We start from the raw sequence: 21,293 nt of genomic DNA on the forward strand, positions 1-21,293 counted from the left end.
CTGCCCTCTGCTACCGCGTGCTGCTGGCATTGGTATAAAGGGCGCAGCCGATCCCGAGCCCCCTCAATTCCTTCTTACAGCCCATGATGATCACTGGAACTGCTCTTCTTGCTTTTGCAAGTACTCTCCATGGACTGCGTTCGCTTGTATTTTATTGTAAATAGTTTAGTGTTATTAAAGTTATTAGTGTTTAGTTAGGTTTGTTTACCCCATCTGAGGGATTTATTCAATTCCTGGTACGTTGGTCACTGGTCTTCAGGCCCCTGTGTTTCCTGCAATAAGGCTATGCCCATGAATGGCTCACACTCTAGGTTCTTGAAGTGCCTCAGGGAAGCTCATATTGGAGAGTGTTGCCAAATTTGCAGGGACTTTAAGCCTTGCACAAGGAAAGACCATGAAGCCAGGCTAAAGTTTCTCCCTCTGAGGTGGCTTTGAGACCTCCATCAAAGCCAGGTCAGTCAAACTCAGCACTGACTGTCTCAGTGTCAGTAAGGAGTGTGCCTTCTGCCGTGCCTGACTCCCAGCACCGTTCACCATCCCCAATGTCTAAGAAGAGGCATAAGAAGCAGAGTGCCGAAAGGATGAGGTCCCTGGCCCTGAAGTCTGCTAGGCATGGGGATAAGAGTAGAGCGAGGTCTAAATCTAAGCACTCCTCTGCTTCGGTAACACAGGAGATGGCACTGTTGACTCCAGCACCTAGGCATGTTCCGTGAAGTCTGGAGCTAGAAATTACTAGATTCCCAGGATGCCAGAGCCCAGTTTTCCTTTGTTTGCGAACTGCTTTTTCCATTTCCTCAGTGCTTGGTCCTGTGTCCCTACAGACCATTGGATGTTGAGCACTGTACAAGTGAGATACACCCTCCAGTTTATTTCCTTTCCACCTTCCCTCTCCGTCCTTCTTCAGGGACCCCTCTCACGAAGAACTTCTGGGTCAGGAGATTCAGTCTCTCCTTCATTTGGGAGCCATAGAGGACGTTCCACAGAATTTAAAAGGGAAGGGTTTCCACTCCTGTTATTTCCTAATCCCAAAAGCAAAGGCAGGTTTCAGACTTGTCCTAGACCTGAAACAGCTCAACAACTGACTCAAAAGATAAAGTTCTGCATGGTCATTCTGGCATCCATCATCCTCTCTCTGGACCTTGGATTTAAGAGCTGCCTACTTTCATTGCCAATACCGTGAGGGCACAGAAAATTCCTCAGGTTTGTAGTGAAGCTGGAACGTTACCAGTTCACAGTGCTTCCATTCGGCCTCTCTGCAACTCCTCAAATGTTCATGAAATATATGGTTGTGGTAGTAGCATTTCTGAGGAAACTAGGAGTGCAGATCTACCTTTACCTCAATGACTGGCTAGTCAAGAGACGGTCGAAAGCCCAGATTATATCCAGTGTTTGACTCATTCAGTCAGCATTCAAGGCCCTAGCCCTATTGATCAATGCAGACAAGTCTACTCTTTGTTTGGAACAGAGGAGAGAGTTTATAGGGGTGGTGCTGGACTCTAGCCAGACCAGAGCATTCCTCTCAGAGTCAAGATTCCAATCTATCTGGTCTCTAGTGACACAGAAATACAGGACTGGAAGGGCCATCGAGAGGTCATCTAGTCCAGTCCCCTGCACTCATGGCTGGACTAAGTATTATTGACCATCCCTGACAGGTGTTTGTCTAACCCGCTCTTAAAGATCTCAAATAATGGAGATCCAACAACCCCCCTGGGCAATTTATTTTAGTGCTTAACCACCCTGACAGCTAGGAAGATTTTCCTAATGTCCAACCTAACCCACTCATTCTGCAGTTTAAGCCCATTGCTTCTTGTCCTATCCTCAAAAGTTAAGGAAAATAATGTTTCTCCCTCTTCCTTGTACTTGAAAACTGTTATCATATCTCCTCTCAGTCTTCTCTTCTCCAGACTAAAACACACACAGTTTTTTCAATCTTCCCTCATAGATCATGTTTTCTACACCTTTAATCATTTTTGTTGCTCTTCTCTTCTACTTTCTTCAATTTGTCCTCAAGTTTCACCCATCACAACAGCCTGAAACTTTATGAGGCTCGTAGGCCACATCGCCTCATGCACATATGTAGTACAATATGTGAGGCTCCGGACATGGCTGACCTCAGTGTACTCACCAAGCCATCTTCAACTGGACATTGTGCTCATTGTACCTGCACGAGTTCTAATTTCCCTAAACTGGTGGTTGGATCCTCCCAATGTTTGTGTGGGCATTCCCTTCATCGCCCTTAACTGTCAATGACTCAGATCTCAGACATGTCTGCTCTAGGGTGGGGAGCTCACCTCGAGCCCCTCCTAACACGGGGTCTTTGGTCATCGTGGGAGCTCTCTCTTCATATCACCCTGAGTTCTCTGACATTGGTCCATCTTGCCTGTCAGGCTTTCCCACCTCATATCGGGGGGAGAAACCTGTTTGTTCTTACAGACATCACAGCTATGTTTTACCTCGACAGGCAGGGAAGATCTCACTTATCCCTCCTTTTTCAGGAAGCAATTCAGTTAACCTCAAGGCCTCTTACCTTCCAGGGGTGCGGAATGAGCTAACCGACCACCTGAGCCGGTCATTTTTGAGTCACTACAAGAGGTCTCTGTGCCCAGATGAAGCCAGATGTATTTTCTAGCAGTGGGCGGGCTCCCCAAATAGATCTATTTGCAAACAGGTCCAACAGAAAATGTTACCAGTTCTGCTCCCTGAAGGACCACAGTCCAGGTTCAATCACAGATGCCTTCCTGCTATCCTGGGCAGAAAAGCTTAGCTATGCTTTTCCCCCATACCTCTCCTACACAGACTGCTACTAAAAATCAAGCGGGACAGCACTTAAATTATATTAATAGCCCCAGCATGGCCCCACCAAGAGTGGTTCTCTACTGGTCCTCTCGGTGGCATTTCCATTCTCACTCCCACTACACTCAGACCTGATCTCCTAAGACCACGGTTGGCTGCTCCACCCAAACCTACAATCCTTTCATCTAACAGCCTGGAAGATCCATGGCTAAATCTCAGTAAACAAGCTTGCTTAGAGCAAGTTCACCAAGTCTTCACACAACACAGACTCAACCTGTGGAACTCATTGTCAGGGGATGTTATGAAGGCCAAAACTATAATGGGGTACAAAAAAGAATTAGATAAGTTCATGGAAGATATGTACATTAATGGATATTAGCAAAGATGGGCAGGGATGCAACCCCATGCTTTGGTTGTCCCTAGCCACCAACTGCCGGAAGCTGGACTGGGCAACAGGGGATGGATCACTTGATGATTGCCCAGTTCTGTCCATTTCCTCTGAAGCACCTGGCATTGGCCACTGTCAGGAGACAGGATATTGGGCTAGATGGACCATTGGTCTGACCCAGTCTGGCCATTCTTAGGTTCTTACTAAGTAGCAGAAAGCCCTCTATCAGGGCCCCTGCCTGTCAAAGTGGAAGTGGTTCTCTGTCTATGCTTGTTAAACCAGAGTCTTGCTGATGCATTAATCCATCCAGCGCATACTTAACTATCTGTTGCACCTGAAACTGCACAGTTTCGTGAAAAAGAAGGGTAAGCAAGCTCCTCCCTGCCTGTAGTGGTAAAACATAGCTGTGGTGTAAGAACAAGGCTTAGCAGTTTCCTCGGTCAAGGTTCACCTGGCAGCAATATCAGCTTTCCATGCTTGCATGGATAGCTGTTCGGTTTCAGGACTCTCAGTGCTGATAGCAATTCTGCTCCTTGGCTGAGGCCTGGTCTACACTACGGGGGTGTCATAAATATAAAGGGAAGAGTAAACACCTTTAAAATCCCTCATGGCCAGAGGAAAAACCCTTTCACCTGTAAAGGGTTAAGAAGCTAGGATAAGCACCTGACCAAAATGACCAATGAGGAGACAAGATACTTTAAAAAGCTGGGGGGAGGGAGAAACAAAGCCACTCTCTCTCTCTCTGTCTGTGTGATGCTTTTGCCGGGAACAGAACAGGAATGGAGTCTTAGAACTTAGTAAGTAATCTAGCTAGATGTGTGTTAGATTCTGATTCCTTTAAATGGCTGAGAAAAGAAGCTGTGCTGAATGGAATGTAGATTCCTGTTTTTGTGTCTTTTTGTAACTTAAGGTTTTGCCTAGAGGGATTCTCTGTTTTGAATCTGATTACCCTGTAAGGTATTTACCATCCTGATTTTACAGAGGTGATTCTTTTTACTTTTTCCTCTAGTAAAATTCTTTTTAAGAATCTGAATGCTTTTTTCATTGTTCTTAAGATCCAAGGGTTTGGGTCTGTGTTCACCTATGCAAATTGGTGAGGATTTTTATCAAACCTTCCCCAGGAAAGGGGGTGTAAGATTTGGGAGGATTTTGGGGGGAAAAGACGTTTCCAAACAGGCTCTGTCCCAATTATATCCCTGTTAGACGTTTGGTGGTGGCAGCAAAAGTCCAAGGGCAAAAGGTAAAATAGTTTATACCTTGGGGAAGTTTTAACCTAAGCTGGTAAAAGTAAGCTTAGGAGGTTTTCATGCAGGTCCCCACATCTGTACCCTAGAGTTCAGAGTGGGGAAGTAACCTTTACAGGGGGTAAGTCAGCCTAAGTTATGCAAGTCCAGCTACGTAAATAATGTAGCTAGAGTCGATGTAGGTGAGGTCAACTTACTGCAGTGTCTACACTGCACTGGGTCAACAGGAGAAACTCTCCCATTGACGTACCTTATGCTTCTCATTCCGGTGGAGTACCAGAGTCAACGGGAGAGTGATCTGCAGTTGATTTAGCAGGTCTTCATTAGACCCGCTAAGTTGACCCCCAGTGCATTGATCGCTGCAGTGTCGATCCCCAGTAAGTGTAGACATACCCCAAGAAAGGTAATGCTTCCCTAGAATAGCAATAAAGGGAAGTTTGCAATCTACTATGACTTAGGGCTTGTCTAGAATACCATTTAAGTCTATGTAACTTGCATTGCTCAGGGATGTGAAAAAAACCACACCCCTGAGCGACGTAAGTTATATCGACTTAAAGCACTGTCTACACCACACTACGTCAGTGGGAGACTCTCCCACCGACATAGCTTCCCCCTCTCATTGAGGTGGAGTAATTGCATCGATGAGAGAACACTCTTCCGTCAACATAGCGCATCTTCAGCAGACTTGCCACATCGGCACAGTTGCACCACTGCAATGGCACCAATGTAGCGCAGTAGTGAAAACAAGCCCTTAGATACAGCAGTGATGAGCCTGATATAAGAACCAGAACAAAAACAGAATAATCCAGTCTTCCATGTATACTTTCACTAAGACACTATAGAGTGTGCACTTCCACCTCTACTGATCCGGCATTTTGCCAAACAGTTCTATCCTCCATGCTCAAAAGTTGCTTTTCCCTGACAGCCTTGTGGGACTGCTAGATATATCCCATCAAGTTACAGATTAACTTTGTCCACCAACGAAATACCATTTATGAGTAAGAAAAATTGTCTAGTCGATAGAGGAGTTAGGTATAAAACCCAGAAGTCCTGCAAGCCTATCCCCTGCTATAATTACTAAACAATAATGGTATTATGTTGATCGTTATCCCATGACAGGACCGCTTATCGCATGTGTCACCACCATATATAGATGTATATCTGCTTGTGATCAAGATGATTAGATCACATGCTTCAGAAGACTTATCAAACGTAAAGCTGAAAATGCAGGCCTTTTTAGTGCCAGGAGACTGCTCATAAGCTTGGAGTCAAAGTGACTGCAGGGGAGGGCATTGCAATGGCAGATCCCTGCCTGCCAAATTTTCTCCAGCTGGCAGTCCGTCAGAGCCTGATCTTGTCATACTTGGCTCACATTGTAGGACATGCCTCTTTGGTCTGGCTTTTCTGTGCTATTGGTACGTCCTGGGCAGTCCCTTGGGAAACAGCTTTTTAAGTTAGCAAGGTTCTAGGGTAGTCAAGTAGATGCTCTCTGTTTTCAGCATATTTTGTGTTTTTAATTGAATTTAGTAAATAGCTTTAAGGTGTTGAGCACTATAAATGTGTGTGATTAATTAACAAAAAAACCACACCGCACACATACAGGGTGAAATCCTGGCTCCAGTGAAGTCAGTGGCAAAACTCCCTTTAACTTCAGTGGTGCCAGAATGTCACCCATGGACTTTATGCATATCCTCACATCATCTAAGATGTAATAGAAACAACAGAATCAAGGTGGAACAGCTGTGTTACACAGATATGGTCATACTCCATATTATTTATACTTCTGCAGTAATTACTTGCATGTAACTATTTCCTTTATCTTTTTAGGAAAATATGTAAAATCTTGATTTCAATATGAAACAAGCGTGTAAAATAAAGAAATGTATTATTCACATGAAACTAGCTAGCCACGTGAAAAAGATAATTTGGTTAAATGTACCAAAAGAAGGGGATATGTTTTGACTAGTTGAGCTATTATATCACAGTAACTACTCAATTGGCCTAAGTACTTACATTGTTTGAGTGCTTGCATTGTTTCTTTCTGAGCAACATATGGCTTACTCTTTTAAATAGCAGTGGCTGAAGTCTGTCTGGTTCACTGGCAGTTCATTGGTATATATTTGCAACTCCTGAAGCAAAAAAAACTGATATTTTATCTTTAGAAGGAGTTACATTTTTTTTGAACTTATTGAATTTTTCAAAGATCAGCATGAAGAGTTCTGATTAAATGCTTGCTTCAGCGTTTTAAAGGCTTCTTGTGTCCCTGTTGCCTAAGGAGGTCGTACATTACGATTGCTCTGTAAACATCAGATTGTACCGAATTGGCTGAGCATACCATGCAGAGCACACAAAGAAGACGTCAAATGGCTTATCTTGCACTTATCAACTAGTTTATTTTTCATGCCAAAAAAAGCTGTATTTTTACAAGAGCAGCTGCTACTTTGTAAATATTTTAATGGCTTCTGTTAAGTAGATCTGTCAGTTTTGCAAACAATATTAAAATAAGATTTTCATTCTGCCATGTGATTGCATGTCTTGAGATGTATTTTATCTCTGAAAGGCCTGTGGAGGAGACTTGAGAATGGATTTTTTTTTTTTATTTGCAGGCACAGAGCCAATAGAGAATAGGTGCATTTAAGTAATAATTCATAATGTCACCACCAGGGAAGGAGTGTGAGTTCCATCACTATTGCATGAAGTCTTCTCAGAATGCCCTTCTGGCTGAATAATATGAAAATCTGTCAATGGGCTAATACAGAACTATCTTTGGCTCTTCCAGCCAGGTGCTAGATGTTACAATCACAGCTGCCAGCAAATTTTAGGAGGAGGGCATACTCATACATATGGATTCCTTGAGCACATTGCTTTAATCTAAGAGTATATTACCATCAAATAATATTATCCTGTTATCTAGACAAATGTGATCTTTGTACATTTAGCAAGATATAAGTTCTCATAGCCTTTGAGGTGAAAAATGACTCCTTTAAACATGAAACTTTTCACTCTCTCAAAGAGAAGAGGCAAAGCCAGAAACTTATTTCTGACGTCTTTCAAATTTTGTGGAAATTCAAATTCAAATCCCCAGATCTGAACTCAGCAAACTGCAGAGTCCAAGATCCAAACCTGGAACGGGCCTATTTTGTAACCAAGACTACACATTACCTTGAAAGGTTTTCATTATCTAGGGGTGAAATCTTGGGTGACCTCCTTCTGAGCCTTCCAGTACCAATAGACCAAGTCCTGATTTATCCCTGAGTCCTACCCTAAACCTAATCCAGATATGAACCATCCCCTCAGCCCATCTCTACTCTATTAGTGCCATTTTGGCTAGATCTGTTATTTAAATTAGATGTAGGAAAAAGTAATTGTTAAAGAATGTCTAAGGAAAAATGCTTCAATAAATTAAAATTAAATCTGTGCCCATGAGAAACAGGAACCCAAGGATCCATAGTGAAGATTTATATTTCTTCAATCCAAAGATCTTATAGCAATTGATTCTCATGGTTTTGAGCTGCTGTTGGCCTTCTCCTGAATATATCCTGTCATACTGTAGCACTAGGTCCTCTTATCAGGAATAGCATTGGGACAGTATGGACCATCATGTTTTCTCCTGCTCCTCCGCCTCCAAAATACACAAATGTCTTTCTTCCTTCTTTTGTTCCACCTATAGTGGAAGAAGCCACTAGTACCTCTAGAGAGCCTTTGGGGCAATTGTCATGTCCATGGGGTTTTTGTTTTGCATTAAGGAATTCCCTCTCTGTCCTAAAAGTAAAAAAACTTTAAAGTTTTACTTAAAAAAAGTAAAAAAGGGATCAACCTGTGCATGTTCTGATAAAATAATATCTACAAGTTACATGTGAATGGACTTTGGTGAGTATTTTTAATTTTTGTAATGAATTTAGCGATCATGAAAAGTGCCAGAATGCCAATATTTATCCACAGAAAAGAGATAGCATGTACAGGCTTTCCCTTGCTCCCTGTTAGCTTGTTTTGAAGGGACCACCTTTAGAGATAAGAAACATCACATAGACCCATTCAAGTCTCTAGCCTCTGCTCTATATTACCAGCAAGGATACGACTTGGTGCAACGTGTGATGCTGGTTTTGAGATTATGGTAATAATACTGAGAACGTGTGATGCTGGTTTTGTGATTATGGTAATAATACTGTGGTCTCTCATCCATTAGGAACTAGATTGAAACTATTAATTCATTTCACACTAAGCACTGAATAACCATCAGATACAATTAACTTCTGGACACAGATCCTGGGTTGGATTTAAATTGTTACCTAGATGTGAAAGTGCCAAAACTCATTAGCATTCCTAAGGGCAAGTTAGTTCCCCAGAACTTATAGGGTCAAATTCAGAGGGGATGTGTAAATTGGTAGATGGTAGATTCCCTTACTCTTAGTTAGACTCCATTAGACCTTGTCACACCCATTTAATGATGTGTAAGCTAGTATAACTAAGGGCCTGCCTACACTACAAAAATATCCAGGTTAGCAGATGTAGTTACAGCACCACTGTCCCCTGAGCGAGTCACAACACATTTTAATTTGCATGTGACCTACCTGTGTTGTCACCAGATCACATAACCAGACATGTCCCAGGCTTCGGCCCACTTATGCCTCTTTGTTACAGCACAGTTCAATCCCTTCCCTAGGACAAACTTTAACTATGTTGAAACAATGTAAAGGATCAACTGAGATGTTTTGGGGTTCACCCAGGCTAGTAAGGGGGTTTGGTCACAGTCTACCTTGTAACACTGGGTGTCTTGTGGCTGTGCAGCTTTGGTCCAAAACTGTGACCCCCAACAGCCTTCCAGCAGCCCACAAACCTTACCCTGGCTTTGCCCAGCCAAATTATTCCATGCAGGCTGACCTTGGACCCTTCCAGCCCTGAATGCATCTCAAAATCATCTGACTGAAGGGACCAGTCCTTCACACTGGACCCTCCCAGATAAATGTTCAGTTTGCTGCCTTTACAGAGACAGAAAAACACTCCAACCTGTTAGCTGTCTGGAAGCACATACTTTACTGGACATACCCAGCACTGACAGCAAAACAAATTAACCACCAAAAGCGTGTGGACTAAGTGAAACCAAGTAGAAAGGTAGGGATGGTTACAAGCAAATAAAAGTGAAAACATGCATCTAAAAGTCTAAAACTTCATCTAGCAAGATACAGTCTTTGTTCAAGGTGGTTTTCTCTTTCTCTCTCTCTCTCTCTCCTTACCAGCTTTTTGCTGGCTGATCTGGCCAGGATCCATTACACAGATCAAATCGCTTAGTTTCTTCTCCTAAACTGAAGAGTAAAAACTGAGTCTCTCTCTGTTCCTTATAGTCCCAAAGGGATGTCTATTTCACAGGTTAGGAATGCCTCTTGAGAATTCAGTCTTCTGTCTCTCTCTGGAGTGCAGGAACCATGTTACTGCTCTGTCTCTCGAGCTCAGGATCAGGATAACCCCCACAGGTTTAGCTCAATGACTTTGTTTACTACTAATGCTTAAACTGAGGTAAACCCACATTCCTTTGTGTAGGTCAGATCTGTTTATTGCCTTTACCTAGGCGAGGCTGTCTGGTCTTAAACACGTTCTAGTAACATCATACAGAGGGAATTCATAACTTTATATACTGGATAACATTAACATCTACATTATACTAATAACTCATGTTATTAGCTTTCATATACCTCACACATCATATTTTGTACAAATATTATTGCAGTAATGTTTTTCGGTTGTGAATACAGGATTGCCCAGGATCACAATCTTCCTGTTGATGGCTTTTTTAGTGATACACTACTTTTCTGGTATACCGCTATGTGAGTTAACCCAAATGAGACTCCCTCAGAGTCTAATATATGGTTACTTGGTGGGTATGCCCACAATGCAATGAAAGCCCAGGGTTAGTAGAACGCAAGGTAGCGCACCCTGAGTGTGTTAACTTGGGCTTGAGCATCTACTCTCATTTGTAACCCCAGGTTAGGAACTGTTGAACCCTAGGTCCCAGTCTGGTGCTCCAGCACCTACACTGAAATAGGCGAGCTGGGATAATAACCACCCATATCCCAGACTTTCTAGCACCCTCCCAAAATGGCTGCTTGAGCCCTTTGTTCGTGGTGGGAAAAACCTGACTGTCTTTCAAACTTGACTGTCCAGAGGACAAAGAAAGTCAGCTCAAGAGATTGTGGAACACTTTTGGCAAACTGCCAGAGCACAAGTCAAGAGGGGCTGCATCTACAGTGCAAAGCAATAGGGCTTGAACCCTGAGGCCCGGCTTGACTCTGATTCGTGTCCTGGGACCCTGGGTCCAAGCCCTCGGTTAACATGTAGATTTGCGTGTAGATGGAAGGGGGTTAGGCTTAAGCGGAGTGTGAATCCTGGGCTTACATTGCAGTGAAGATATAGCCTAATTCAGAAGTGATGTGCAAGAGGAGGCAGGGAAAGTTATGTATTGTTACGTGGATATGACTAAGGACTTGTCCACACTTAAAACACTACAGAAGTGCAACTTCACCACTGCAGCACCTCAGTGTAGACACTACCTATGTCAACAGACGGGGTTCTCCCATCAGCGTAAGTACTCCTCCTCCCCGAGAGGCAGGAGCTAGGTCGATGGAAGAATTCTCCCATCAACCTAACACTTTCTACACTGGGGGTTAGGGCGGTACAGGTACGTCTCTCAGGGATATGGGTTTTTCATGGCTATACCAATGTACAATTCTAGTGTAGACCAGACCTCTGGAAGTCTAAGTAGGTGTGACTTACATATTGCAGCTTGGCATAACAAGAAGGTATAAATTAAACCAGTTTAGATGAGTCTCTGAATCGAGCTCTCATTTTTTATATTCGCAAAAAGAAAAGGAGTACTTGTGGCACCTTAGAGACTAACCAATTTATTTGAGCATAAGCTTTTGTGAGCTCCAGCTCACTTCATCGGATGCATACTGTGGAAAGTGTAGAAGATATTTTTATACACCCAAAGCATGAAAAAATACCTCCCCCCACCCCACTCTCCTGCTGGTAATAGCTTATCTAAAGTGATCACTCTCCTTACAATAAAAAGAAAAGGAGTACTTGTGGCACCTTAGAGACTAACCAATTTATTTGAGCATGAGCTTTCGTGAGCTACAGCTCACTTCATCGGATGCATACCGTGGAAACTGCAGCAGACTTTATATACATACAGAGAATATGAAACAATACCTCCTCCCACCCCACTGTCCTGCTGGTAATAGCTTATCTAAAGTGATCATCAAGTTGGGCCATTTCCAGCACAAATCCAGGTTTTCTCACCCTCCACCCCCCGACACAAATTCACTCTCCTGCTGGTGATAGCCCATCCAAAGTGACCACTCTCTACACAATGTGCATGATAATCAAGTTGGGCCATTTCCTGCACAAATCCAGGTTCTCTCACCCCCTCACCCCCATACACACACAAACTCTCTCTCCTGCTGGTAATAGCTCATCCAAACTGACCACTCTCCAAGTTTAAATCCAAGTTAAACCAGAACATCTGGGGGGGGGGGGTAGGAAAAAACAAGGGGAAATAGGCTACCTTGCATAATGACTTAGCCACTCCCAGTCTCTATTTAAGCCTAAATTAATAGTATCCAATTTGCAAATGAATTCCAATTCACCCTGCTGTCAGGGTGCCAATGCCTGAGATGATGGGGCGCCCAGGATTTCCAGGTTTATGGATCTTGGGTAGTAGATAGAATATCCCAGGTCGGGGTTCCCTGACAGCAGGATTGTCTGGCTATGTAGACTCCCTCCTCAGGCCCTACGCTACCAGCACTCCCAGCTACCGTTGAGACACCACTGACTTCCTGAGGAAACTTCAATCCATCGGTGATCTTCCTGATAACACCATCCTGGCCACTATGGATGTAGAAGCCCTCTACACCAACATTCCACACAAAGTTGGACTACAAGCCGTCAAGAACACTATCCCCGATAATGTCACGGCTAACCTGGTGGCTGAACTTTGTGACTTTGTCCTCACCCTTAACTATTTCACATTTGGGGACAATGTATACCTTCAGATCAGCGGCACTGCTATGGGTACCCGCATGGCCCCACAGTATGCCAACATTTTTATGGCTGATTTAGAACAACGCTTCCTCAGCTCTCGTCCCCTAAAGCCCCTACTCTACTTGCGCTATATTGATGACATCTTCATCATCTGGACCCATGGAAAAGAAGCCCTTGAGGAATTCCACCATGATTTCAACAATTTCCATCCCACCATCAACCTCAGCCTGGTCCAGTCCACACAAGAGATCCACTTCCTGGACACTACAGTGCTCATAAACAATGGTCACATAAACACCACCCTATACCGGAAACCTACTGACCGCTATTCCTACCTGCATGCCTCCAGCTTTCACCCTGACCACACCACACGATCCATCGTCTACAGCCAAGCTCTGCGATACAACCACATTTGCTCCAACCCCTCAGACAGAGACAAACACCTACAAGATCTCTGTCAAGTTTCCTTACAACTACAATACCCACCTGCGGAAGTAAAGAAACAGATTGATAGAGCCAGAAGAGTTCCCAGAAGTTACCTACTACAGGACAGGCCTAACAAAGAAAATAACAGAACGCCACTAGCCGTCACCTTCAGCCCCCAACTAAAACCCCTCCAACGCATTATTAAGGATCTACAACCTATCCTAAAGGATGACCCAACACTCTCACAAATCTTGGGAGACAGGCCAGTCCTTGCCTACAGACAGCCCCGCAACCTGAAGCAAATACTCACCAACAACCACATACCACACAACAGAACCACTAACCCAGGAACTTATCCTTGCAACAAAGCCCGTTGCCAACTGTGCCCACATATCTATTCAGGGGACACCATCACAGGGCCTAATAACATCAGCCACACTATCAGAGGCTCGTTCACCTGCACATCCACCAATGTGATATATGCCATCATGTGCCAGCAATGCCCCTCTGCCATTTACATTGGTCAAACTGGACAGTCTCTACGTAAAAGAATAAATGGACACAAATCAGATGTCAAGAATTAACACATTCATAAACCAGTCGGAGAACACTTCAATCTCTCTGGTCACGCAATCACAGACATGAAGGTCGCTATCTTAAAACAAAAAAACTTCAAATCCAGACTCCAGCGAGAAACTGCTAAATTGGAATTCATTTGCAAATTGGATACTATTAATTTAGGCTTAAATAGAGACTGGGAGTGGCTAAGTCATTATGCAAGGTAGCCTATTTCCCCTTGTTTTTTCCTACCCCCCCCCCAAGCTGTTCTGGTTTAACTTGGATTTAAACTTGGAGAGTGGTCAGTTTAGATGAGCTATTACCAGCAGGAGAGTGAGTTTGTGTGTGTATGGGGGTGGGGGGGTGAGAAAATCTGGATTTGTGCTGGAAATGGCCCACCTTGATTATCATGCACATTGTAGGGAGAGTGGTCACTTTGGATGAGCTATTACCAGCAGGATAGTGAGTTTGTGTGTGTGGTTTTTGGGAGGGGGGTGAGGGGGTGAGAGAACCTGGATTTGTGCAGGAAATGGCCCGACTTGATTATCATGCACATTGTGTAGAGAGTTGTCACTTTGGATGGGCTATCACCAGCAGGAGAGTGAATTTGTGGGGGGGGGTGGAGGGTGAGAAAACCTGGATTTGTGCTGGAAATGGCCCAACTTGATGATCACTTTAGATAAGCTATTACCAGCAGGACAGTGGGGTGGGAGGAGGTATTGTTTCATATTCTCTGTATGTATATAAAGTCTGCTGCAGTTTCCACGGTATGCATCCGATGAAGTGAGCTGTAGCTCACGAAAGCTCATGCTCAGATAAATTGGTTAGTCTCTAAGGTGCCACAAGTACTCCTTTTCTTTTTGCGAATACAGACTAACACGGCTGTTACTCTGAAACCTCTCCTTACAATGTGTATGATAATCAAGTTGGGCCATTTCCAGCACAAATTCAGGTTTCCCCACACACACACACACACACACACACACACAAACCCACTCTCCTGTTGGTAATAGCTTATCTAAAGTGACCACTCTCCTTACAATGTGTATGATAATCAAGGTGGGCCATTTCCAGCACAAATCCAGGGTTTAACAAGAACGTCTGCGAGGGGGTAGGAAAAAACAAGGGGAAATAGGTTACCTTGCATAATGACTTAGCCACTCCCAGTCTCTATTCAAGCCTAAGTTAATTGTATCCAATTTGCAAATGAATTCCAATTCAACAGTCTCTCGCTGGAGTCTGGATTTGAAGTTTTTTTATTATAATATCGCAACTTTCATGTCTGTAATCGCGTGACCAGAGAGATTGAAGTGTTCTCCAACTGGTTTATGAATGTTATAATTCTTGACATCTGATTTGTGTCCATTTATTCTTTTACGTAGAAACTGTCCAGTTTGACCAATGTACATGGGGGGGGGGGGGAGAAAACCTGAATTTGTGCTGGAAATGGCCCAACTTGATTATCATACACATTGTAAGGAGAGTGATCACTTTAGATAAGCTATTACCAGCAGGAGAGTGGGGTGGGAGGAGGTATTTTTTCATGCTTTGTGTGTATATAATAAGATCTTCTAAACTTTCCACAGTATGCATCCGATGAAGTGAGCTGTAGCTCACGAAAGCTTATGCTCAAATAAATTGGTTAGTCGCTAAGGTGCCACAAGTACTCCTTTTCTTTTTGCAAATACAGACTAACACGGCTGTTACTCTGAAACCTGCCATTTTTTATATTGTGAGAACTGGAATGTTGGTAGCTCATCTCTGCTTCAGAGCTGAAAAACAGGATCACTTGCAGGCCAAATACACTGAAAGTGGATAGGACAGTGCTTCGAAAACAGCTCCGAGAAATACAGTTCATTACCAAAAGGTCTTACAGTTTAGTCTACTGAAATTAGGGTGGCTTCTGAGACCTGCCTAAGCAAAATTCCTAAGCAAAAAGTTCCTTTTATTGCATATGTTTAGGCCACTACCTTGAGGTCTCTAGACACTTAAAAAAATATTTCTGCAGTCCCTGTTTAGTTAACTTCATTGCTCAGCCCCTCTCTTTCTCTTAAGTGGTTACTACTAATTAGTTTTGAAGAATGGGGCTCTCTGGAGACCGATTTAAGCAGAAGAAATTCTAGTTTACTTACCAGGAATTTGAATTTTCCAGATATAGTATATTGCCTCCATAGAAACATGCTCACTCTCCCTCTTTCACGGCTTCTCTTTGGAGTTTTTATTCCAGACAGATGGACAGAAACTTAGAGTGAGATCAACGGCTCTTCTTTAATAGAGTCTGTCTAGGAACTGTTATGCGCATGCATCGAGGCATGTGGCCCCTTACTAAGCTAATTCCTTTTCATGGTTCCCTGCCTGCACAATTCCATGGGTGTGGATCTGTGAAGGTAGTGCAGCCAGAGCATTCTAGTTATGGGTACTGTAAATAAGCTAGTTTACTCTTGTTTGTCTTGTTCTCTCCATTTTCATCTCACACGGGAACAGCGTGAAAAATAATAAATCTTGGGGAGTTAGCCCTTTAGAAACTGAAGGGTCAGAAACCCAAGTGACTTTGCCCTCCTAAGCTGGTGAGCACTTCTGGGTCTCTGGCCAAAATGTAAACTACAGCAGTGTGGTAACGCTTGCAGTAGCATTATGTTCTTTCCACTGCCCGTGGTGTTACCATGGGTATTGTGCAGATTAGGTAATACAGGATTCAGGGAGGTAGAGAACAAGGGGGAAAAACAGGATTTAAAGGAAAAAAAAGCAAAAGGTCTTACGGTTTTGAGAAAAACCTTTTAAAGTCTTTATCTGTAACAGGATTTTTCCTTAATCCATAGTCTGCTAGACTAGGGTTTGATTATGCTTCCTTTTTTTGTTTTTTTGTTTTGTTTTGTTTTGTTTTAAAGTGTCACACCTACAGTATGCAATTTTTCTACATCTTTTAGATGGTTTGGGTACTTTTCAAACAATTAAGCCTTTTGATATGCTAAAAGATGGTAAAATCAGTCTATTTTCAGGATCCTAACGTCTGTGTTGTCTCTCTTGTAAACTGAAATTAAGTGAAACAAAAATAGTAGGGAAAATGTTATGACTTTGTTTTAATCTCTTTTAAAGATGTAGAGGGGAAAGATTAGGCAGTTCATAAGTGTTGATCAGTGTAGCTGTAGTGAAATGCTCAGATGGAACACAGTCTGTGTCAGCCCCTTAGACCATTGTTTTTTGACAGATAATTTAGAGTGGGCCATGTCTCTTTATTCACAAAACTCTTCCTCTGTAAACTCTTAGGGTGTTTCTGATACCAGGTAGCTAGTGACTAGAAAATGTTTTCAGAGATCAATTAAGGGTGAAAATTTACACAAATATGAAGTTTCTCATGAATCAGAAAAGTATATCTATCTGGATAGGAATATTATCTAGATGTCAGAGAGGTTGCTGAGAGCATCCTGGGGCTGAATGAAAACTATTGCAGTAGATAATGGCTGTATGCCAGCAGTTCTCAATCTGCGGCCTGCGGGCCACTTGTGACCCAGTCAGCACAGAGCTGTGGCCCATGTGACATCCTTGGGGCCATACAGGTAGTATTGGATGCGGCCCACAATGGTAAATAGGTTGAGAACCACTGCTGTGTACTCTCCCATGTGCATTGCAAACCAGATTGATAAAGAGGGAACATTTTGTCTCCTGTGTTACATGAAAGTTTTGAAGGAATCCTAGTTGTTTATTATGAGAGCAAATTGAGGATAATCTACTGTGTTTTGTTCTTTGTTATGAATCAAGTCTAATATCACAACTTGATCATTTTTAAACAGCTCTTTTGGGGCATTTAGACAGAGAGGATTCTTCAGATGAAGCTTTTGTCGCTCTATCTCTAATATCGCAAGAGGAACAGACATTTCAGGATGCCCTCCCTCCCTCTGGCTCAAACTTCAGACACACAGCACAGAGCAGTTCTAACAGGTGAGATTTGCTGAGTGGATGTGGTGTAAGTATAGCAAAGAGGCATTTTAGCTTTTACAACTTGTGCTGTAACTCCTATGCTTATAAAATTTGCAGATGGTACCAACCTGGAAGGAGTTGCAAGTACTTTGGAGGACAGTATTATAATTCAAAATGACCTTGATACACTGGCGAATTGGTCTGAAATCAACAAGATGGAATTCAGTACAGACATGCAAAGTACTACGCTTAGGAAGGGAAAAATGAAATGCACAGCTGATAGCACTGCAGAAAAGGATCTGGGGGTTATAGTGGATCACAAATTGAATATGAGTCAACAGGGTGATGCAGTTGTGAAAACTGCTAATTTTCTGGGGTGTGTTAACAGAAGACTTTTATGTGAGACATGTAAAGTAATTGTTCTGCTCTACTTGGCACTGGTGAGGCCTCAGCTGGAGTAATGTCCAGTTCTGGGTGCCACACTTTAGTAGGGTGACCATCCATCCTGTTTTTAAAGGGACAGTCCCATTTTTGGGGACTTTTTCTTATATAGGCGCCTATTACCCCCGACCCCCTGTCCCGTTTTTTCACAGCTGCTATCTGATCACCCTGTACTTTAGGAAAGATGTGGAAAAATGGGAGAGAGTCCAGAGGAGAGCAACAAAAATGGTCTAGAAAACCTGACAGAGGAAAGGTTAAAACAACTGGGCATGCTTAGTCTTGAGAAAAGATGATTGAGGGGGGACTTGATGGTCTTCAAATATGTTAAGGCGGTTATAAAGAGGACTAATCCGCTGTTCTCCATGTCCACAGAATATAGGCCAAGAGGTAATAGGCTCAATCTGCAGCAAGAGAGATTTAGGTTACATATTAGGGAAAACTTTCTAACTATTAGGATCATTAAGCACTGGAATAGGCTTCTAAGGGAGGTTGTGGAGTCCCCATCATTGGAGATTTTTAAGAACAGGTGAAATAAACACCTGTCAGGGATGGTCTACGGTCTGCTTGGTCCTGCCTCAGCACAGGGGCAGCTGGACTAAACGGCCTGTCAAGGTCCCTTTCAACCCTACATTTCTATGATTTCTTATACAGTCAAGGAAAACTCCCCTTTCCACAACACTGAATGAAACAATGCTGAGTAGGGTGAGGGGAGAAAGCAGGCAATTGCCTGATATATATTTAATGCTGGTCTTCTTACAGCCTGGGATTTTTAGATTATTTTGACGACTTTTGGCTTTCAGAAGAGAGATCTAAACATTTTCCTAGAAGATATTCTGAAAAGGATATTCTGTTGCTCAGTGGCATGGCCTTTGTTCCCAACAATTGTAAAAATTCAAGAGAAGGAAAGAGAACAATAAAATGCCAGCATTTTAATTAAACTTTGATGCATTAATTTAGGCTCTTAAATCTATATTCAGACACTTAGGTAAAAGTGCTTGAGCTTTTGTGGTGGTGAACACTGGCTACTGAAGTCAGTGACTTCAGCATCTCTGAAAATTAGGCCACTTTTACTTAGGTCCCCAAAACCTTTGTCTTGAAAAATTTTACACATGTGCTTAGCTTTACACACAGGGAGGAGCTCTTAGGCCCTGATCCTGCAAAGCACTTAAGCAATGCTTATGTGCCATTGACTTCAAGACAAAACATCCTTAAGTGCTTTGCTGAACAGGGATGGTGTCCTGAATCAGTAATACAGTGTATGAAGTTAGACATACATATAAGTCTTTGCAAAATCTGAGCCTAAACATAGATTTAGCTGCCTAACATTAGGCACCCATGTTTGGATGCTAGTAGAGGAAAACCTTAGGACAGTAGCAGCAGCTATTGGATGTTTTCATACATTCAATACAGACGCAGAGAGTGCAGAGAGAGTACCAAGAATACATGCGTTTTTGGAGTACTGAGCATTTATAACAAAATGATATTTAAATACCTATTTTTGTTTGCAAAAATGCAACCTCCCTTGCCTGTAGTGCAGAAAAGACAGAAGTACTGGCAGCAACAAGATGTTGAGCCGAAGCCAAGGTGTGAAAAAGAGGAGTTGTAAAAAGACCCCAACACAAAGTTCTCTAAGCCCATCACTAGACTGTGGGTCTAGGGCTGCCTGATCTGGCAATCCTTAGGATCTCTCTGTAAAAGCTCTTATTGCTATTGCATCAAAGAATGGAGGCTGTGCAGGGGATTCTCATCTTAATGGAGAGGAAAACTAAATAGCTCACCCCTAGAATGGCAGACTGGACGGGTACCTATATAGGTTGAAACTGAAACATTGAGAAGTTGGATACCAGACCCATTTGAAGAACCTATGCTTTGGATAATGGCTGCTGGCAAAGGCATGAAGCCTTTGCTTTTTATAGGATTTTTCTTATAGCACTTTTGGACATCAGTACAAAAGAAAACAGCTGTCTGGTCCCTGACAAACAGATTTGGTCATCTAGATATGTGCATTAATTTCACCAAAGGCTGCATATTTATATTGTCCTCTTCCTTGTCATTTCTTTCCCCTACACCTCCCTGAGTTGTCACCTCCTTCTGTTATTCGTTTCCTAACTTACCTAACATTGTAAGTCCTTTGGGACAGAGAATCTGCCTTTTATTTATTGTACAGAACATGTTGCATATATGGAACTAGTAAAGTAAAGAATAATAACAAGGAGAACAGAGGTACCATGATAGTTAAGTGATGGATTTACCAGCATGAAGGAAAGTATAGTAAGAAATAAAAATAGGCAACTAGGCTAAGAGAAATGTAATTTTTATTTTCTCAGATGCATTCTTGATGCCTTCAATTCTGTTCCTGGTAAAGCTCATGGTAAACTTACAGAAACAACACATTTGTTGCTTCACACTAAATTAAAAGGTTTCAGAGTAACAGCCGTGTTAGTCTGTATTCGCAAAAAGAAAAGGAGTACTTGTGGCACCTTAGAGACTAACCAATTTATTTGAGCATGAGCTTTCGTGAGCTACAGCTCACTTCATCAGATACATACCATGGAAACTGCAGCAGACTTTATATATACACAGAGAATATGAAACAATACCTCCTCCCACCCCACTGTCCTGCTGGTAATAGCTTATCTAAAGTAATCATCAGGTTAGGCCATTTCCAGCACAAATCCAGGTTTTCTCACCCTCCACCCAATGCCTAGTTAGGAAAATCATTTCTCAGATTCTTAAATGGAAACCCTCATTTTCTAAACCTTGTATATGAACTGAATTTCAGAATAAGATCACATTTAGTATGCAGATTTTGTTTTTACCCTCCTGTGTGGTAGAACTTTTCTGGTAATTTCGTAATAGTTAAATAATGTTGTACTTACATGATTCAGAGGAGCAGCCGTGTCAGTCTGTATTCGCAAAAAGAAAAGGAGTACTAGTGGCACCTTAGATACTAACTAATTTATTTGAGCATAAGCATCCAATGAAGTGAGCTGTAGCTCACGAAAGCTTATGCTCAAATTGGTTAGTCTCTAAGGTACCACTAGTACTCCTTTTCTTTTTGTTGTACTTACATGTTGGCAAATTGTCCTAACTGCTTGTATGTTATTGCTCCAAACATGCCTGAGATTTTCAAAGCAATCAAAAGGATTTGGATACAACCTATACCTCCAACATTTAGCGTGAGATTGTTGTCTGTAAACATTTGGGTACACTGCTGTATTTACATAGTACAACAATTTAAACGACAGTCCAGAACGGGAACCAGTGCCAGCATGCCTCCTATCCAGAAGTATAAATGTGCTATCCTTCCTTCAGCTCACCGTTTTCCTTATGAAATACTATACCTGATGGTGTTATGGCAGCCCAGCATCTAGCTGTGTTGGTCTTCCCGTGTCAGCTAATCTGGAGTTCAGCTTCACTTGTGCTTCTTGGCTTGCTGACTTGAGCACTTTAACACAGGCGAGCCCAGGTGGGTCACCAGAAGTTGC

At 42.6% G+C, this 21,293-nt stretch overlaps 1 protein-coding gene across 1 annotated transcript in view; it reads left to right on the forward strand.

Annotated features, from left to right (window-relative positions):
- Positions 1 to 21,293, forward strand: part of WDPCP (WD repeat containing planar cell polarity effector) — a 271,495-nt gene that overhangs the window by 230,846 nt on the left and 19,356 nt on the right. The window contains exon 15 of the mRNA XM_077812039.1: positions 17,238 to 17,385. Coding sequence (XP_077668165.1) covers positions 17,238 to 17,385 — 148 coding nt within the window. The remainder of the gene's footprint in view (positions 1 to 17,237; positions 17,386 to 21,293) is intronic.

This window comes from Eretmochelys imbricata, chromosome 3 (genome assembly GCF_965152235.1).
Source record: "Eretmochelys imbricata isolate rEreImb1 chromosome 3, rEreImb1.hap1, whole genome shotgun sequence".
NCBI classification, from domain to species: Eukaryota; Metazoa; Chordata; order Testudines; family Cheloniidae; genus Eretmochelys; species Eretmochelys imbricata.